This window comes from Ustilago hordei (genome assembly GCF_900519145.1).
Source record: "Ustilago hordei strain Uho2 genome assembly, contig: UHO2_contig_02, whole genome shotgun sequence".
Classification (NCBI taxonomy): Eukaryota; Fungi; Basidiomycota; class Ustilaginomycetes; order Ustilaginales; family Ustilaginaceae; genus Ustilago; species Ustilago hordei.
Window position 1 is genome coordinate 866094 of NW_024545252.1, and position 14932 is coordinate 881025.

The 14932-nt window shown below is 52.5% G+C and overlaps 4 protein-coding genes across 4 annotated transcripts; 2 read left to right on the forward strand and 2 right to left on the reverse strand.

The window, feature by feature from the left end:
• Window positions 1-5: 5 nt before the first annotated feature.
• UHO2_01092 (uncharacterized protein) lies at window positions 6-4592 on the forward strand (the record flags this gene model as incomplete). The annotated part of the gene is made up of 1 exon (XM_041553560.1): window positions 6-4592. The coding sequence occupies one exon, from the start codon at window positions 6-8 to the stop codon at window positions 4590-4592; it is 4587 nt and encodes a 1528-aa protein (XP_041409494.1).
• A 217-nt stretch (window positions 4593-4809) lies between these two features.
• On the reverse strand, window positions 4810-9978 carry UHO2_01093 (uncharacterized protein; the record flags this gene model as incomplete). The annotated part of the gene is made up of 1 exon (XM_041553561.1): window positions 4810-9978. The coding sequence occupies one exon, from the start codon at window positions 9976-9978 to the stop codon at window positions 4810-4812; it is 5169 nt and encodes a 1722-aa protein (XP_041409495.1).
• A 657-nt stretch (window positions 9979-10635) lies between these two features.
• On the reverse strand, window positions 10636-11269 carry UHO2_01094 (uncharacterized protein; the record flags this gene model as incomplete). The annotated part of the gene is made up of 3 exons (XM_041553562.1): window positions 10636-10858; window positions 10969-11151; window positions 11265-11269. 3 exons carry the CDS (start codon window positions 11267-11269, stop codon window positions 10636-10638), a joined length of 411 nt encoding a protein of 136 aa, XP_041409496.1.
• Window positions 11270-11734: 465 nt separating this feature from the next.
• UHO2_01095 (uncharacterized protein) lies at window positions 11735-14851 on the forward strand (the record flags this gene model as incomplete). Its single annotated transcript, XM_041553563.1, has 1 exon — window positions 11735-14851. The coding sequence occupies one exon, from the start codon at window positions 11735-11737 to the stop codon at window positions 14849-14851; it is 3117 nt and encodes a 1038-aa protein (XP_041409497.1).
• Between the last annotated feature and the right edge of the window lie 81 nt (window positions 14852-14932).

Here is a 14932-nt window from a genome sequence, read left to right on the forward strand (position 1 = left end):
GACCGATGCCTTCGATTGGAGGATCTAGTGGAGCAGGAGCAGGCGTCAAAGCATTCGGCGGCAGAGTCGCTATTGGCAGCAAAGGTCCCAAGTTCAGGCCAGGGACAAGAGAGGGCTCAAACGGTGCACGCTCTCCTATCAGCTTCGCTGCTGGTCCTCGCTCCAGCAGTAGAGGAGGCAACAGTTTCGAATTCGGCGGAGGTGTCGTACCTGATGACTCGCATTCGGAAGCGGGCCGATCGGATTCATCCGCTTCTCATTCCTCCGTTTCTCCCCTCTCTCCACCCTACACCGCAAGCACAGTCGGCAAACCTAGCACAGTTGGCAAACCTAGCACAGCCTCCGGCCGGCAGACCGAGAGGAAGGCTGACCCTTGCTCGGGACACGCAAATGGTGCGCAGCAGCAGACAAAGGCCGATGGAAAGGATCCACATGCTCGACTGGCATCGATCGACACGGTGGCAAGCTTCGAGGACTTTCGTTCCTTCATCGTCTTCTCCTCCCCTTCCAATCTGCTCGACGAGAGTCCAGCGCTGACCACTTCCACCAACCTTTCTAGTCCAGACATTGTAGCAAAACACAAGCCCCTTCCCGCCCTCCTGTCCAACAAGCCTCAGCCGCCTATTCCAACGCCAGTCGAATCAGAATCAGAATCACAAACCACCCCCCCTTCTTCTTCCTCCTCCTCCAACATCAACGGCAGCAGCAATGCTCCACAATCTTGTCCTCCTCCTGTAAAGCGAGTTGTACTCAAAGGCAGCTCCACCATTGCCGACGAGCCTCTTCATCTCAAAGCACAGTCAAACGTTGCCGTACAGCGTCCTTCCACCGCCTCCAGCTTACCCGAGACAGTTTCTCAACCTCGCTCCTTCCAGCTTGCTAGTCAAGAGCTCCGATCGCCAAGTCGCACGACCTCCAATCTCGCTGATCCCATGCCCACGCTTGAAGAGAGCATTCACCACCCTCCAGCAGGCACAGCCAAGTTTGGCCTTGGTATCATCTCGCCGGACGACTCGCAGCCAACTATCAACACCGCCACATTCCGCAACAGCCTCAATGCACGCAACAGCCGCAATGCACGCAACAGCCTCAATGCACGCAGAAGCACAAACACCCGCAGCGACTTGTCCAGCCGCAGTTCAGCAGATAGTTGCGCCCGCTCCTCCTTCGGTCGAAATGCTCTGCGTATGCTCATCGACTCGGAGAACAGCGTCCAAGCATCGCACAAAACCCAAAAGACCCATGTCAGTGACAGCGCTCATAGCACCAACTCAACAGAGACTAGCACCGATGTTCACGATTCGGACCAGCTATCTAACATCAAGGAACGCACCGAGTCGCCCGAGTCGGTGCTAAAGCGTCAAGTTTCGATCGAGTCAGGCTTGAGTCAGTCTGATGTTCCCACCCAACCAACTTCTGCTTCTTTTGCCAGATCGGATGCTTCTACCACAGGCTCTCCGCAATCGCGTCTTTCCAGCACACTGGCAGCGCCAAACAGTTCCGGCCCTGCTGGTGCGCTTCGCCAAAGCGAGAAAGGGTCGACATCCCTCTTGTCGGCACAGTCTCAGGCTGGTGTCAATGGTATTGGCTCTCCTACTTTCGGCTTCCGACAGCGAAATTCTTCTTCTTCTTTGCATCCTTCCACTGGGAACGAGTTGCTGCCACCTCTTGATCTTGATGCTACATCATACAGCACAGAGGCTAGGAGAGGATCGAGTGGTTCTTCGACATACTCGCCAAAGGCTCCGATCGATCTTGCCGGCCTGCGACCTGGTTCGATTGGTGTTCTTCCTACAACTCCCGGATCGCGACTGGCGGCAGAGCCGTACACAGTTCCCCTGCCATCGCTACCCTTTACTGCATCTACATCAGTTCCCCTGCCATCGCTACCCTTTACTGCATCTACATCAGTTCCCCTTCTGCAGGCGAGCTTGTCGCGGTCAACAACGCAGTCATCAGAGCCCAACACATCCAATTTGGCTTACGAAGCAGCATTGGCGAAAGCAGTGGGCAAGCAACGCAAAAACAGACCAGCAGCATTGGCGCTCAACCTTTCAGCATTGTCCGCTTTCCCGTCCAACGGATCGCTCATGTCGCCCAACAATCTCACCTTCAAGGGACTCACGAGCCCTGGCAAACCGCGTCCACCTCCGTCCGCTCCGCCTACCCAACCGTTGCCACCCATCCCGAACACTCCATCGCTGGCACCCAAGAGCCCGAATCCATTGCAGCCCAGTGGATCTGGCAACACTACCCCATCTCGATCGAATGTCGCCGTCAGTGACGAAGCGGACCCGCTCAAGACGCCAAAGGGATCTCGATCTCCGTCTTCAGCCAATAAAGTGAGGGATAGTAAGAGCTCGCAGTCGAGTCCAAAGCACCATTCAGGATCAGCATCACTATCAAGCGGCGAGCTCCTCGGTGTATCAGCGGCAAGGCGAGGCAGTGATGTTGCGAAGCAGGCCGAATCAGGATTGCCAGCCAAGATTCAAAGTGTTCAAGTGGCCGAGCCTACAGTGGCAATCGGTGCAGCAACAAGCCAAGTTGCGTCAAGTGACTCATCGGAATCGATTGCTTCGGTGGATGAGAGGGCCGACAACATTTTGACGACAATCGCTGCGGCTCAGAAACTACAGCGTGCGGCCTTTCGACCGGTGCGCTACTCTATCAGAAGGAAGGAGGCTGGTCCCAAGGAGGATTCCAGCACGCCGGCCACCAAAGCAGCATCCTCAAACCCGCCGACTGATGAGGTCACTTCTCTCATTACTTCGACGCAGCCCACTGACAGCATCAGCAGGGGTGTGACACCAATGGTCAAGGTGGAGCAACAAGGTCCCCTTCCTTCTCCTGTCGCTTCAGGTCAGATTGTCAGCTTTGACGTTGAGCCAGAAAGGCGAGAGACACAGAAGCAACAAAAGCAGCTGCCTCAGCAATCCCAGACTCAACCTCGTCACATGACAGCAACCGAAAAGCTCTCTCGTCCACCTCCCAGTGCATGGAACGCTCGCAAGACCACCTCAGTTGCAGCGCACGGCGGCAATTTCGACTCTGCCTCGATCACCGACTCCACCGTTGCCGCCAACGCCAATGCCTCTCGCTCCGAAATGGGCCACAGCGAACTACGCGACGGCGCCACCAGCGTCACCAGCTGTCACTCCACATTCTCCAGCATCAGCGATCGTCGACGCGAGATCCTCTCTGACAAAGAAACCCTTCTCGGTCAACTCAACGAATCAACCCGCCAAGAAATCCTCAAGCGCACAGAAGGTCGATTCGCAGGAGCATTCAACGAAGTCGCTGCAGCTTTCAGGCAACTCCAAGCCGACAAACTTGTTCTCGAGCAAATCGTTCGCGAAAAGACACCCTTAACCGGAGTCGGAACAAACAACGAACAGCTCAGCAACTATCTTTCTACCATGAATGCTAAGCTCGAACATAGCAACGCCGAGATCCGCAAGTTGCTTGCTTTGCTCGAACAGCAACGAGAAGTCATTGAGCAACTCTTAGCGACTCATCAACTAGAGAAAGAGACTTTGGAAGAAGATGTGGAGCGATTACACGAGGCGTTGACCGAGATGGAGAACAAAGCAGAGCGAAATCGCGATACGATCATCCGATTGAACACAGAGTTAACCAGAGCGCATGCTGCAACAGTGCAGGCGAATGCAGAAGCAATGCGAGCTAGAACAACTTTAACCGAAGAAGGTCGAAAGCGAGAAAAGGTGGTAGCTTTGTTACGACTGGCAAAGGAAAGATTGAGACAAGTTGAAGCAGAAGATCTCTCCTCCTCCTCCTCTTCCTCCTCCTCCTCCTCCTCCTCCTCTTCCTCTTCCTCCTCCCCCACCTCCTCCCCCCCCCCTCAATCCTCTTCCTTCCGAGCACCTGGCGAGGGAGAGAAAAGCGAAAAAGACATCAAACTATCAACCCTACGCAAAATACTCGAAGAACGAGATGCTGAAATTGCCTCGCTCCGTCTTAGCCATGCCGATGCGGTAATGCACGAATCATCCACCACCACCTCCTCCCCCTCCCAGTCTCAATCCCAATTCCCTGAAATCACCTCTTCTTCTTCTTCTTCTTCTTCTTCTTCTTCTACCACCACCACGTCGGACACGGACGAGATAGTTCGCCTTCGAAACCAGATCTCGGAGCAAAAAGAAAGAGAAAAACAAATTCGTACAGCCTACAGGTACGTTCGTGACGAACTTCGAAAAGCTAACACCGATCGTCGTCGTTCTTCCACGCTCGCACCCGCTACCGCTCCTTCCACCACCACTGCAAGGGTTAGTGTCTTCAATGGAGAATTACAAGAAGTTTTATCCAATGCAGCTATGGGGGGAGCGGGAAAAAACGTGGAGACTCCGGTAAAGTTGAAAAGGTTAAGCTTGCCTATTGTTGCCAGAGCTAATGGGATCCATAGTGCGGGCGGTTCGATTGGGATAGAGAATGAGGGAGGTGGAGGTAGTGGAGGGTATACAGCTCCTTGGTCGTTTAAGGGGAATGAAGGCGGGAGTAGACATGGTAGAAGACATTCCAGACAGGTCGTAAGTCGTAGCTCACCGAGTCGTAGCTCACCAACTACTCAGCAGTAGTGATGTCGTCATGTGCATAGCTACCACCTTTTCTCTCGTCATGTGTATTGCATGCGTATTGCAAAGTTGACCTTGGCATCTGTGATGTACAGTAGAAGCACCGTACTAGAGGGTAATTTCAAACTGCGAAAAGATGATGGGTCGCAAATTGCAACCTAAAAAAAAATGCAAAGAGACGACAAGTTTACTTTGATTCCCCTTGCTCAGTCTTGACTTGTTACTGCTTTTCCTTCTGTTGCTTCTGGTTTGCACTGCTATCTTGGCGCTGTGGATGGATGTGTCTCTGTGAGGCGAGCTTGTTCTGTTGCTGTTCGCTTTCCGAGAGGAAATCTTGTTTCTTTTTCTTCTTTTGCGCCAGAGTATCACTGAGATGTAAATTATTCGCCAAAGTTTTTGCTTTTTCTGCTGGTCCATAAGCAAATCCTAAATGCAATTGTGCTTTATCCGCTTCACTTTCGCCTATTCCAACTCCTACTTTTCCAACACCATATACATTCATCCCAGTCGGAATATCGTCAGAAGCTATGCCAGAGTACATGAGATACATCATACTACCCCATTCCAGAATTTTTTGGTTTAACCATGGCAAGGAAACAGGTTTGTTTAAAAAATCATTACATCCTGCTGCTAACGCTTCCACTCGGTCAGAAGAAAGAACGGATGCTGTTAAGGCAACAATGATGACACTTGCTCTGAACGCATTGATTCCTTTTGCACTTGCATCGCTGGGATTTCGGTGGGTAGGGTTAGTGTTCCGATCGTTTGCATCCTTGATTAAGGTACCAGAGCGAGTCATCGATGATTCTCCTGATACCTGTTTCTTTTCGGTTTCGGTAGCGGAGGTGTTGGGAGCAATTGCATGCTTAACCAAACCTTTCGTAGTAAGTGTTCTACTTGTTCCACTAAGCACTTTGTTCGCTTCCTCGGATCCTTCGCCACTGGTCTGAGTCGCGGATTTATCCTGAACGTCGAGTACAGCTTTCACCTCCCCCACAGCAGCCGGAGAGTTAGGCAAGATACCAATATTCGCAGACCTCTCCAATCTTCTAATTTCCTTTGTTGCTTGAATCCCATCCATCACTGGTAACTGAATATCCATCAGAATCAGATGGTATCCTCCAGTCTTCCACTTTTCAACCGCATCCCTACCGTTGTTGGCCACATCATACTTGATCTTCTTCTTGCCCATAAACATCGACAGGATACGTTGGTTGATCGGATTGTCTTCCACAATCAACACTTTGATTGGAGGTAGAACTGCTTCTCGGATAGGCGCTTTTTTAGGTCCGCGTCCGCGGCGAGCGGAAGAGGCAAATCCCATACCCATCATAAAGCCCGATTGCGCAACCGCTGACGGTTTCGTTTTGAATTCAGAGGCAGAGGTGGTGGTCGTGCGGGCTCGGTTTGAGGTGCGATTTGCGCAATTTGGTGCAGTGCCAGCGTTAGGGGTGTTGGTCGTGCTGGAGGCTTTGGTGCCCGCTACTGGCGCTGAGGGTTTACGAGGAGCGGCGGAGGGGGAGGTGATCGTGGTGGTTGCGTTGGCCGCTTCACTTGTTGTTTTTGCTGGCGCTGAAGCTCTCTCTGATGTTGCTGTAGCATCATCAGTGGCACTTTTGGCAGCAGTAGATTGCTGCTCGGCTTGCTTGCCACTAGCATCCGCCCCAGATCCGACCTCGCCTTTACCGCTAGCTACCTGCGACCGACCCTCACTATCCTGCTGAGACGCCGCCTTACTAGGCCCCAAGGGAGTAGTCATCGGCGGTCTAGACCCATTCAAAACCGAACGAATCCCCACCTGAGGAGCAAACATACTTCCACTCGGATACTTGCCCACATTTGGAACCTGCAATTGCTGTGCTGGCCCCTCGCCCTTGCCATCCGCCGATGTGGTTTGCTCTGCCACCGTAGCCAAGGGGCCATTTCCGGCTCCGTTGCTACTGGTTGTACTTCGATTCGCCAACCTCCTCTCCCCCCTCGCCCCCACATCCGATCCGACACTCGACTTTTCCTCCGAACCATGACTCCTCCTCAACGAACTCGCAGAAAGGCCACGGGAGAGAGTTGGTTTGGACGCAGATGCAAAACAAGGCGTAGCTTTAGGTTGGAAAAAAATCCCCGCAGGTCTACCATCCGGACTCTGAATCACCATTCCACTTGCAGCAGAAGAACCTATTTTGGCGGCTGTTTCACTAAAGTACTCCAACGCATCGGCTGGCATGGGGCTGCTAACCGCATGCGATCTCTGAGGTATTGAGGATAGAGGGGAAGTGGCGCTGTTGCTTCCAGATCCTGCATGGGTGGATTTTTGCGTTGAGATATCCTCCGCACCTGCACCCCCACCTGATGCCGCCTTGCCCACAGGCGGACGAGAAGCAGTCGATCTGGGCGCAGACTTAGTCGTGCTATTCGACCCCGGCGGAGCAGTGCCCGGAATAGCATCTCTAGCAGCATCCCGTGTATGGTTGGTCCTCACACTCGCCCCCTGTCGCGGAACCTCGGCTGCGAGGGGTAGAGTTTCGCTCGTGAGTGGGATTTGATTAGCAGAACTACTATCCGCAGGAGTCTTTGCCGCATCGATCGGAGTCCATGGCGTCCCTGGAGTAGCATCGAAATCTGTATCTGTCTCAGCTGTCATCCGACGGGTTAGAGTCATAATCCCTTCCCCCTCCCCTTGCTGTTTTTGTGCCGTTGCAGGCGTCCACCAAGACTTAGCCTGCGTAATGAGCGGCGATAAGGGTGAAGTGGCAATCGGAAGATAAGGCAATTGAACAACCGGTTTGTGCTCTGCCAGATGCAGCGCAGTAAGAATCCTCTTGGCACCGGCCGGCTTCGGTAGGACCATGATCTCCGGAGGTGAGGATACGCCGTGAAAACTAGCTGAATCGATGATCGGCTGTACTGTATCCCGGACAAGACGGTAGGACTTCATCGAGGTGAAAAAGATGATGGTTTGTGAGACGCATTCGTCCATATTTTCTACTTTTCCTTCTCTTGCACCTTGCCCTTCCAGATGGACGCCTTTGTCGCCGCTCATGAGGACGGTACCAAGTGAGCCGAAAGAACGAGAATGCGCATCTTGCTGAGACCCCTTAAGCCGATTGACTTGCGGGCTCGATTTGGTCCGATGATCCAGAGTCAGCCTTGCAGGTTTCTCCTCCTTGTTCGCAGCTGCACTTTTCGAAAGCAATGCTGACTTGAGTAACGGTACAGCAGACCGTATACGCAGCAACTCCTTCTGCAACGTAGCAATATCATCATCGATAACAACAAAGCTGAACGGCACAACACGTCTTCCCGTCGCATCGATCTGCGTTTGCGTTGAAGATGCATCTCTCGTCCCATCAACGGGCGCCGGCGTTGGCCCGGTGGCAGAAACACCTGTTTGTAAGGGAAAGTTGTCAAAAGTAACAGGCACGCCAGTGACAGGATCCAACACCGCAGTATCAATCGGATCAACTCGCTCCTCGGTACTCGCGCTTTCGCTCGATTGCTCTCGCTTCCCATCCTTGGCCGACTGCCCGGCATGCGCCTGCCTATCGATATCACTAGTATAACTAACCAACGCCGGTCTCCCCTTTGTCAAGGCAACCGCGGTATGTGCCTGTTTCCCAAAAACAACATCATCCCCCTCCAAAGAATCCTCATCGACACTATCCGAAAATACAGGCGCAATATCACATCCCAACCCGCCCAAAAACCTCGCCACCTGCCTTGCGAACAAACTCTGAGACGTCGAATACAACGCTACCTTCTTTCCCCTTAAAGAAGCCGCGAATTCGACAAGCTCATCTTCGTTCGGCCCGACAGCATGCTTCGATTTCGCCTCTATCTGTTGTTGTTGTTGTTGTTGTTGTTGCGATGGTGCGGTGGCTTGTTCAGGATCGGGTAGTTGACCGACAGGAACGCTGATGTAATGATCTATGATAGCTCGGTCAGGACTGCCTGGGAGCTTACTTGTTGAATGTTCGGTGGTAAGTCTTGCACCGAATGCATCCAATAAAATCGAAGCAGGAGTACCTGATATCGCCGACATCAACTCTGGCGTACTTGCAACGGCCCTGGGCAAAATAAGCCGCAAGCCAAGCGAAAGAACCATGAGCTTCATCTCTGCATTCCTATCCGGTCTTACAACATTCTCCTCCTTCTCCGTCAACGTCGAAGTCAACACTACCCCGGACGCAATCGGCGCATTGTGCAGCAGCCTGGAAATGCAGCTTATAAACAGAAACGTCATAGCTATCCTGTCTGCCCAAACGGTACACGAGCCTAGCTTGTAATTCCTCTGATTATCCGCTGGTTGACCTTGCAACTTGGGCTCCAAATCCAGCACCAAATCGATCCCTCTCGATGCTGCTAAACCACTAACCACATCCGCTACCTTCTGAAGCAGTTGCAGATAATCGAAATAGGCGAAATCCACCCCGTCATCGCTCTGCTGCTGTTGAGCAGCCGAATTTCGTCGAGATGCGGATGCAGATGCGGATGCGGATGCGGATGCGGATGCGGATGCGGATGCGGATGCGGATGCGGATGCGGATGCGGATGCGGATGCGGATGCGGATGCGGATGCGGATGCGGATGCGGATGCGGATGCTTTGTCTTGGTTTTCAAAGTTGGCTGCCTGAGCAGCAAGCCATTCGAGCGCTTTACAGGCTTCGAAAAGAGCATTGAAGCTCGTCACTGGAACTTGCAATGTGCTTGCACTAAGACCTTCGTCGTGCGATGCTGGAAATGCATTATCAGGGATAAGCGAGCGAAGAAGATTGATGGGCATGGTGGCAGCGTTTCGAAACATGTCCGGAAGGAAAGCGGGGAATTGGTGAGAACCTGCCACCAAGGTATCCCCCTTATCCGAACCAGCTGACTTGCTAGTTCCGTTCGACTCTGTTCTCTGCATACCGTGCGGTTGAGCACTCGGGATCGGCATGGGCAAAGACGAAAGCTGTGTTGTTGTTGTTGGTGGTGGTGGTGGTGGTGGTGGCGAGAAGCTTGTATTTGTCGGCGAAAAGCCGTGCCTCCTATCATCCTCAATCGTATTCAACGCATTCGCAAGCTGAACCGACAATCTCGGATGATCCAAACCAGACATGGAATCGGAAGGAGAATGTTGAGAAGAAGCACCGTGATGCGCCTGTGCGATGCGATCAGAAATGTCCCGATTGGCGTTTTCGAGAGTCTTCTGGGATTCTTGTGGTAGAGAGTGTCGTCCTTGGTTAAGAGGCTCGGAGGGCCATTGGAAGTTGGTTTTGGATGGAGAGCGTGCAACGTTGGGGGGAAGGGCTTGCTCGCTGGAAGCGGACGAGGTGAATTGAAGACTGGAAGAGTCGTTGTTGGTATTGCTGCTGGTTTGGGCCTGTTGGGCGGATGGTTCGGGTTCGGTCGACATGGTGGGCGGGGATCGAGGAGGGTGATGAAAGAAGGCAGGGTTGGTGGGAAGAGATTTGTCAACTAGATGGGTTGAGGCTGCGAGATTGTGACGAGGTGGTTCATCTTGGTTCTTGATGAATAAAGTGCTGGTTGAGCTGCGGGGTGGAATGAGCTGATGATGATGATGATGATGGTGGCGATGATGATGATGAATGAAATGAATCAACGCTGAGCTTTGTCGCCAAGGATCCAATGTCTGTGCCCTATGTCCTATGTTTGTGTAGTACCAACACTTGTGCCAATCGCGCACAGTCAGTCGCCGAGACACTCAGAAAAAGTGCAACAATTTCACGGCGACGGCGATTTGTCAGCCGATCTAGGCGGGAGCCCGATCGATCCCTTTGACTCTTCCCGATGCTGTCGATTCAAGCATGTATTCACGTGATCCTCTCTCACACATGAGCCTCGCTGAGGACTTGGAAGGCGCATTCGAGATCTGAGCAAGTCTGCACTGACAGAGGCCACCAGATGGGATAGTGATGCTGAGATTGAGAAAGGATGAATCTATAGAAGTACACGACCAGCTTGCATTACAATGATCAAAGCTGGGTCAAGATGAGCGCCTTTTAAGATGAGCGCCGTTTGGCTCTAGAGTGACTGTTGGCAATGACGTCCTCTATTGCCAGCCGTATCGTATCGTCTTTCCACCAAACAGTGCTCTTGCTTCAGGAGCATCCGAATTCGAATCGATTCCTCCTGATGTTCCCTTTGGTGTGATCTGATCCAGCTTCTCGCCAAGCTTGAGTGCAGTCCATTTGATCACTCGTGGATCTGCTCGAAGTCGATTGTTGAGCGATTTGAGGACAGGTGCGTTGGTGTCAAAGTGCATCAACCAGTAACTGTGCAAGCAGTAGAAGCAACAAGGCAAGTGTTTGGGTCAGTATCAGATGCGTTCCTCAAACAATGCGATAGGAATTCGGACGTGCGTTGGAGCGGTTCGATGACTTACTCTCCAGTGTTATGGTATTGTTGATGTCTGCGTGCTCGTTGTGGAAGTCGTCGTTGCCCCCAATATTGAACACCTCGAACCGCACCGCCATTCTCCAGGATCAACTTGGATGTGGACTTGACCAGATCACGCAAGGGTGCCGATTCTGCCGATGACGCGGCGATGCAAATAAGTTCGTAGAGACTGTCGATGACGTTGACGTAGCATGTCGAGAGAAAAGGTGAGCGAATCCGCTTCCTCGCAAGTGCCGAGTCTCGCTTTTGCAGCGAACGAGTACTGTTACCATGACTACTTACGGCATATCCGTATCTGATGCTCAGCTACGATGACTGAAGCTGCTGTTGCGGATTCGATGGTGGTGAATATGATGTTGCGAGATGGGTGTCTGTCAATTTGATCGAGTTGAGAAGCTTTCCTTGGCTCATTCGTCACGTGCGCGCTCTCCTTCAACGGTCAGTTATCGCCCTCGATAACGCGTGAAAATTGTTGCAAAAGGAGGCTGAGAAATTGAGAAAAACAAGGGGAAAAAAAAAAAGGAGAAAGTGTTAAGTTGCCTAACTCGAGTGAGAATTGGTCACGTGCCCCATCGCCGCATCTATCCATTCGCACGATAAGCTTTATTATTTTTCTTTCGATTTCAGAAGAAATTCTGACAGCTGCAAACAAAGTCGTTCAATTCTACTCTGCTCAGCCTCCATCGTGCTACCATCACCATCAGCAAGAGAGTCTTCCCAAGGGCCTTGCTACTCCTTTCACCAACTTCACCATGGCATCTCTACAACGATATCAGCAGCAGCAGCAACAGCCTGGCACTGGAGCCCAGCAAGCCTCTCTCGCCATCCACCGTGTCCGATTCGTCAATTGGTCACCTTCCACCGTCACCGCCCTCGCCGTCTCTCCTTGCTTTGCCGGCACTGCTCGAGGTCTCCTTGCCGTTGGACGACAGAATGGCAACATCGAGCTTTGCACTTGGGTAGGTCCTCGTGTCGCTCAAAAGTCTGAACTAGATGACCGATCCTTCCAATCAGACGCAGCTGGTTGGGCAGTCCATACCATCTTGCCTGGTCAGACCAACTCCAAGATCGAGCAGCTCTGCTTTGTCAACCCACCCACCAACGATCACACTCAACAGCGCAAGTTGCGTCTCTTCAGTATCTCTGGAGGTTCGATCGTCACGGAACACTTCATCCCTCTTCACCTTGCTAAGCTCGGTGCTCGAAGAGATGCTCGTGTCGATGACGAGGACGAGGCTGCAAAGGCTAGGCCAGGCACTGTTTCATCGCTCTTTGCCAGCAAGTCGGCGTCCGATCTTGACCCACACTACCCTGGCGAAACACGATCCTTGCCATCCCTCGCTGGAGCTGTGTGGAGTATGGCACCTAGCGCTACTGCTAGATACCTCGCCCTCGGCTGCGAGGATGGCTCGGTAAGAATCATCGATCTCGAGGATGACCGCTTTGAACACCTCGCCAGTACTTCCGGTCAAGACCGCAGGATTGTCCCGCGCTTTGGCAAGGCTAAAGGTAAAGTCATCTCCCTTTGCTGGGGTCCTCCCCTTCGCACAGCCAAGCGTTCCACCAAAGCTGCTACTGCAAAGAAGGCTTCAAGCTCCGACTCTGATGACAGCGATGACAGCGATGACAGCGATGACGACGACGATCAATGGCACGAATCCTTCCTCGTTGGTGGTCTCGCTCTCTCCACAGCCGTTGTCTGGGACGCTTCCACAGGCAACATCGCCACCAAGCTCGCAGTGCAGAAGAATCGTTCCGAGTCTACCATCGTCTGGAGCGTCGCCGCTCTCTCCGATGGTACCATCGTCACTGGAGACTCCACAGGCCGTGTCATCTTCTTTGACCCTCGCACTCGCATCCCCATCCCCGATGGCACTTTCCGTGCCCACGCCGCATCTTCCGACGTTCTCGCTCTCTGTGTCGGTCCGGACGGCAAGACCATCTACAGTGCCGGTGTAGACCAAAGGGTCGCAGAGTATACCAAGATCGACACGAGCAACGGTCGAGGTCGTTGGATTCATATTGCTTCTCGTCGCCTGCATGCGCATGATATTCGCGCACTTGCACTTGATCCTCCCTATTCGCCCATCGATGCTGCTCAGGCTATTGCTAACGGCTCGGAGGCAATGAAGCCGAGCCGACTTCCCGTGCTCATCAGCGGTGGTGTAGACTTTAACTTGGTCCTCACACCCGCTGCACCCCCATCTGCAGTTGTCAAAGCTCAAAAGTCATCCACCATTGCTCAAATCCCACTTGCTTCCGTCAAATCCAGCAAGAAGACGCTCACCAAGGTCGAACAAGAACACTCTTCCATCAACCCAATCTCTTCTAACCCACTCACCACTTTCGCTGACACCACGCAGCGTCGTGTACCCTTTGTCCCCACCTCTTCTCGCTCCGGCTTGCTCGGTGGAGGATCCGTCGCTGCACTCTGCCCTTCCAAAGCTTGGATCGTGCTCCGTCGCGAACAATCCATCGGCATTTGGGATCTCGGTAGCCCCGAACAACTTCTCTCGGTCGCTCACTCTGATCTCTCCCCTTCACACCAACCCAGCTGGACCAAACTTGTCGAAATGGAACTCAAACTAGATTCCAACCTGGTCACCCTCTCCATCTCTGACAACGGTCAATACCTCGCCTTTTCTGATCTCTACGAAACCAAGCTGTACGAGTTGAAAGAAAGACGCCGTCCCGATGGAGCGGTTGAGATTGAACCCAACAAGATCAAGAGTTTGGGCAAAGTTTTTGGAGGCCAAGATAAAGTTGCGCCCGCAGCGAGCGCGGTGAGGTTTTCGCCGGATTCGACTAGGGTTGTGGTGTGTTCCTTGACAGGGGCTTATGTGCATGTGTTGGAGTTACCGAGTGGAGCGAATGAGCAGAAATGTAGACTTTTGAGGTCCTTCGGTCAACATCGTCGTTCTCCCACCACTCATTCTAGTGGGGTGGGTGGTGATCAGAGACAAATTGCCGGTCAAAGCAGAGTCAACGGCGAAACCAAGGGTCACATTGATGGAGCAGAAAAGCAACAGGATAGGGTGGAGAGAACTACAAGTACGATCATTCAACATGCAGAAATATCGTACGATGGAGCTTGGCTTTCTACTATCTCTTCTGATCTTCAACACCACATCTTTTCCCTCGACTCTCTGACCTACGGACGAACTTTGCCCTCGCCATCGTCGTTGCCAAATGGGACAGTCTTCCATCCCTCAACATCAGCGAGGTTTAGCAGCATGCTAACGCTGATCTTTCCCGAAAACAAGATTGAATTTTGGGACGTCGAATCAGGAAAAGAACTGACCTCGCTCACCAAAGATGCCTCGGACTCGTCCAGCAAGACACCTCGTAAACGCGGTGGTAGACACAGCGCAGCAGACGCCAGAAACATGCTCTTGCGAAACCTGACACATCTTAGGCAAGCGTTGCAAATGCGTCTCGCAAGTCTTCGAGATTTTGCTATCAGTGCGATCTGGGTGGGAGGAAATGGAAGTGCGAAGTTAGCAGATTATACATTGGTAGTTTATGGTGCTACTTGGATGGCCACTGCTAGACCTATAACTTGTTCCTCTGTTCGTGCTTCTGATGCGGTAGATGCGGTGGAGGAGACGGGAGATGGCGATGTGGAGATGCAAGATGCAAGCAACCGCAACCCTACTTGGAAAGCAGAGCAGAGGGAAGGAAAGTTGGAATGGATGGTGAGAACAACAGCCAAATATCAGCCGCTGTTGCTTGTTGCACAAGTACAACTTCCAGCAGCAACGGTAGGGGCAAAGGGAGAATCGCATCTGGTAGTGGTGGAAAGACCTTACTTTGAATTGGCCAAGAAGTTGCCTGCTGCTTTCCACAGAGGTGCTCGTTACGGTGCTTAATCACCCACCTACGTTTTGTATTCTACACTATAATACCATCATGAACCACTCGTTTCCCACTCTATTCTGATCTGATTGAAA